Here is a 5,694-nt window from a genome sequence, read left to right on the forward strand (position 1 = left end):
AAAGTAATTGAATCTTTTCGCAAGTTGAAGAAGAAAAGTGTGACTACCCTCCACCCAAAAAGCTCATTTTCCATCCTTGCTAGATGGTGGGGCATATGATGAATAGCCCCTCCGTCTAAACCAGGGACGGGCCTCGATGGCCGAAGTCAGCCGAAGAGGTTTCCCTCTTCCAACACAAGCTGATTCTAATCAACAGGATCGTTATCGGGCTTATGCAGAGTTTGCTGATGATCTGATCATATATCAGCTGTGTTGAGAAGAGAAGGGAAATATCCAAAACCTGCAGGAGTCAGGCCCTCAAGGACTGAGTTTGCCAAGCTCTGGTCTAAACGCAAATTATACGTGACCATACATGTGTTACAAAGGCATCCAGTAAAAAAATAAATAAGTACATAAATGAAATACAATAATTGCTAACTGTCTGCATTGTATTTGTCAAACGTCTCACATGGTTCTCAGTCATTAGAAATCTTTAAATTGGTCCTTGGTTGTAAGCTGCATAAAACATTTAAGCATTGATGACACTACAGTGGAACCTCTACTTACGTACGTCTCTTCATACGAAATTTTCGAGTTATGAAACGCCTCAACGGGAAAATATTGCCTCTTGTTACGAAAAAAATTTCTAGATACGAAAAGTAAAAATACAATACCGAACGCAACATACTTTCGGCTATGGCTATTTCCTACCATAGGTATGAGCGTAAATACTAGATCGGTGTTTGTGCATGTTTCTGGCATCCCATTAGCTAAGAGGAACCTCTACCATAGGTATCTATGAGCGTATACTAGATCGGTGTCTATACAGGGTCCTCATCATTCATACCGCGGCCCATGAGGTGTTCCGATTTTGTAAATGTATGAACTAACGGCCAACGAATTTGTGCAAAAATTCAAACAATTGGTGATTGATGAAGGCACACTAAGTTTTTAATTGCGACGAGACGGACCTTTTTTTTTTTTTTTTTTTTTTTTTTTTTTTTTAAAGATGCCTCGCCATACCAGAAGTTTCCATGAAGTTTCAGAATTTGTTTAAAAGAATCGCCCAGAAAAAGTGTTCACCAGTCAGGCGTGATGTTTGCCTTGGACATTTCCGAAGGATTGGAAAAAAAAAAAAAAAAAGAGCAAACATCCTTGGATCAGTTCTTTACACCAGGCAAAAAAAAAAAAACTACTGAGAGAGGAGAACATGAACCAAAGAGGGCAAAAAACGATGAGGACAGCAGTTAAAAAGGTAAATGACCATCATTTTTATTCTTTACTCTATTCTTTGTTTTTTACATTACGCAGAACTCTCATTTATTGTGCAATAATCTAATTGTAACATGGATTTGTTACATGTTTTGATGCATTTTTATGCTTTATAAAACATTTGTCTGAATTTTGGGAGGCTTGGAACTAAGGGTGCATCGATCGGCCTTAATTTTCGTAATTTTGGGCGATCGGTGATCGATCGATCCCTCAAAATAAATTCGATCTTGTCTACCGATCACATCTCTCTTGCATAAAAGTACGAAAAAGTCAACCATTGCCCTCTTCTGCTGAGACATAAGCCCGCCAACAAGGTCACGTGTGCAAATGCGCACTTGTGTGCGCTGCAATACAAACAGCAGCAGCAGTATGTCGACAGTTTGGCAGTATTTCACGATAAAAGTAAAGGAGCCCAGGATCGCAATTTGTAATTCGTGCAACGTCGAAATAAGTCGTGGTGTGACTGCACGCAAGGCATTCAATACAACAAACGTCATTCGTCATTTAAGGACCCACCACACTGCTGAGTATGCGGCGTTTGAAGTTAGCAACCAAGCTAAGGCTAACTTAGCTAAAGCTAGCGCGAGCAAGGAGCCAGACCATGGACCGCTGTTGGCGCTTATGAGCAGCGAAAGGAGCAAAGCTACCACGAGAAAAATAATGGAGTTCATGGCATTAGATGACCAGCCTTTTTCGGTCGTGGAGGACCGAGGCTTCAGAAACCTGATGCAGCACTTGAGCCCGCGATATGATTTGCCAAGTCGAAAATACTTTTCAGAAGTTGCATTACCGGAGTTGTTTAAAAAAGTTTGGAGCCATACTCACAGCCTGCTTGGAGCCGATGCAAAGACACTCAGCTTTACAACAGATATCTGGACTTCAGATGTAAGGCAAGGCAAGGCAAGGCAAGGCAAGGCAAGTTTATTTGTATAGCACATTTCATACACAAGGCAACTCAATGTGCTTTACACGAGGAAAGACAACACATAAGCATCAAGAAACAGTAGTTAACATTCAGAGGAAGAAAAATAAATGAAACTAGAGCTGCGAGCAGCTATAAAGGGCCCTCGCAACCCGGGCCACGTTGGGGTATATGCAAGTCGGGGGACTTGCACGTTGGGGTACTGTTAAATAGACAAGGACCATGGAAAATAGAAATGCATTTGCCGTGCCTTGTGTGTAAAAAGGTGCAGTAAAAGGCCAAAAATGATGCACAATTCCCAAAATAAATTCAAAAGTGTGGACTTTCTGATGTGTGTGCAAAGTTTCATGAAAAGTCGCTCGTTTGATATTCAAAACCAGCATCTGTTCATTTGAAAACATTGCATGGCACAGAGATGGTGTGTGATCAAATAAAAAGCTTTTTGATGACTCTTAATGTGGTGTCGCTGTGCAACACATATGTATTCATGACATAGTGAAGTATTGTGACAGTTTTGTAGGGTCCAGCAAACAGTAAATGTGTGACAGTTATTCAAGAAAAAATGTAGCTTTGAAGCAGGCTAACCAATGACATCATCTAAAGGGGAAAAAAGCACATGAGCAAGCATAGGTATAAGTAGAGGAGAAAAAGAGATGAAAGAAGTGCGAGAGATGGAACAGGAGAGGAATGCAGCTGTTTATGTATAGCTGTTGTAACAGGACAGATTAAATAACACTTTAACCTAGGGTTAACAGCGCCCTAGGACAGATAAACTCTTTAGTGTAAAAGTTTTCTGGGACAGATGAATCCCTTGGGGTCAAAGAGTTTGGGTTAGCACATAGTCTGTCTTAGGATAATGTAACCTCCATGGATGAATTAGTCCTAGGACGCTTTGACCTGCGGGCTAAAACTTCAGGGGGGTTAACCTGTCCTGTTTTATTGTGATCATCGTCTTCGTGCATGTCCTCAGTGGCTTCTTCTGTCTGTGTGGCAGCATTTGATACATCTGTAGAACAAAAAAGAATGAAGAATCATGTTAGATCTGTGAAGTTTGGTTGTCTTAGGTGTAGTTTACAGAACAGTCGTGTGCATATTTTTAGCATGGTAGTGTCTTAATACAAATGCATATTATGTAATGCACTGTATATGGATATTACAGACGTAATATTTGACGGTGATCTTATATTCATAGTTTTTGCCCGTTAATAAATAATATAGCTAGTAAGTAATAAGACACGCAAAAATGGTATAGTTGAATCCTCTGGGTCAAAAAGCAATGTTTTAGGATTGTGTGATGAAATGATGAATAAAAGTAAGGATACGACAGGTACATAAATGGTTATGTAAGTGTAAAATTTGGCATGGTGTGTCCAGATACATGCAGGATAAGTATAAAATATTATGGTGTGTGATTGATTTTTTCTTAGTAAAAATTAGTATTGTAATGGTCAAGTCACAGTATGTCCAAAAATTTAAAAAAAAAAAATCTATGGTATAGAAACATCATAATCAGGGGCAAAGACATAAACATAATAATAGTAATTAATAATGATAGAATTTAAATACAATCTTTTCCATGAATATGTCAGTTATTTTGAGAAGATACAGAAAAAAAAGAACTTTGAAGTGTCTATCAGTGGATGAAAGAGGGCAAGATCACAGCATAGCTACATGATATCAGTCACATTTGAAAGTAATCAAGTGTAGTATGTATTCACATTATATACATTGAGAAATTGCGGCTCAATAATCAGTCAGTGTTTTAGTTAACAGTCCAATGTTACCTTCAAGATATTCCTAACAGAAAAAAAGGAACGTGCATTAACAAAAAAATGTAAAAATGTCCATTGTCAAACATGTCATTCATTATACACAATGTGTAGGATGGGGATGCTTGCTGTGTTAGTGTTTGTGTGTCTTCCATGTCATATAGCTTACCATCACGGACAAATGCATCACATGCATCCTTTATATCCAATGCAGTCTGGAGTTCTTTCACAAGCTTGGTTTTGAAGTCTATCTGTTTTTCAAGTGCTCGATTGACTCGAGTCACATGGACTAGTTGGTTCATTTGGGAATGAAGATCAAGGCTGCGCTGGTATAAGTCGTTGCGACTGGAAGCATGATCAATGCATGCATACTGTAATGACAAAGCATTCAATGAAAATCAGTCATGTTAGATTCCATGATTCTAAATAGCAGAGGTAACGTGTTGGTGCAAAACGTTGTGGTCGTGTTGCATGTTACTCAATGGCTGTGTGTGTCAAAACGAGTTTATTTGAAAGAATATACAAATATATACACACGGACATATATATTTATACAGTATAACAGTACCGCATGTATTGGTTTTAAGGAAAGAGTTGAAAAGCAGTGTTCAGAAAAAAGCATAAGACGCACAAAGTACCATTTCACTACATGTAATAAGTTGTCAAGTAGACATGTGAATTAAGTGGTTAAGATAGTGGCTACTGTGCAAGTAAGCTTCAATTGTCTCTAAAAGGTTAGCATATGTGTTCTACATGATATCAATGGCTAGACATGCTCGTGGAGAAACATTACAAACAGAAAAACACACTAAAGGTGCCTTTAACAAACCTGTTAATAAATGAGAACTTAATACATATATGTATGGCATACTGTATATGATTGAGAAAGTTGTCCTGTTTAGTTTATGTATTGTATACTTACGGAAAAAAGTTGGCAATCTTTGCGTATGGAGATGATTAGAGGGTCTTTATCAAAAGAGAATTTGCTTGGTGATTTGTTCATGTTCTGTAGAAAAGCAAAGGAGTAGAAATAAATACAGTATCATACTTCATAAACATACAAGAAATTTGTAGCTGTATTAACCATTGTTGGTATTTGAAGTGATAATTTAGGAATAGAAGTGTAGTGATTGCAGAATTTATAGAGTGCTTACCTTGTATGACTTTGTAGATGGAAATGTCTTTTGTTGAAAGAGCTCTTTGTTGTCTACTATATATGCAAGGACAAGCATAAGTAGGTGTGGTTATGAAGTACTTGACCATTGAAATAAAGCAGTGGTATCAAATGTATGGACCGTGGTTTGGCTCAGGCCTGCAAAGGGGTTTAATGTGGCACAAGAGATAATCTTGTAAGGTACAAAAAATAATAATAATATAATAGGTATGCCTCTGAGTTTTCACAAATCTAGGTCAAGTCAAGTCATCTTTAGTTATTTCGCGCTTGAATCATCCAATCGGAAATGCTCCATAAAAAATGTATAGAGGGTGCGATTTATTGCAAATTGCACAAGAAATCTCTAAAAATTCATGTTAATGACAAGTCTGATGTGTGTGCAAAGTTTCACGAGTTTTCACACATGTATAGATAAAAAAAAACAAAGCAGCACTTTACTTGGCAACCAATGCATCGCTATAGCAGCAGCGTGCGACAAAATAAAAAACTTTCGATAAATTTGCATCTTAAACATCTTAAGATGAAACACACCAAGTTTGAACACGGTCGGATGAATTTTGTAGGAGGAGTTAAAATAT

The 5,694-nt window shown here is 37.8% G+C and overlaps 1 protein-coding gene across 1 annotated transcript; it reads right to left on the reverse strand.

Moving 5' to 3' along the window:
* Positions 1 to 2,156: 2,156 nt before the first annotated feature.
* On the reverse strand, positions 2,157 to 5,374 carry LOC144024205 (uncharacterized). The gene is made up of 4 exons (XM_077530348.1): positions 5,097 to 5,374; positions 4,865 to 4,948; positions 4,112 to 4,313; positions 2,157 to 3,179 (listed from the first exon to the last, which is right to left on the reverse strand). The coding sequence occupies exons 1-4, from the start codon at positions 5,172 to 5,174 to the stop codon at positions 3,022 to 3,024; spliced, it is 522 nt and encodes a 173-aa protein (XP_077386474.1). The 5' UTR covers positions 5,175 to 5,374; the 3' UTR covers positions 2,157 to 3,021.
* Positions 5,375 to 5,694: the final 320 nt, after the last annotated feature.

This window comes from Festucalex cinctus, chromosome 8 (assembly GCF_051991245.1).
Source record: "Festucalex cinctus isolate MCC-2025b chromosome 8, RoL_Fcin_1.0, whole genome shotgun sequence".
Classification (NCBI taxonomy): domain Eukaryota; kingdom Metazoa; phylum Chordata; class Actinopteri; order Syngnathiformes; family Syngnathidae; genus Festucalex; species Festucalex cinctus.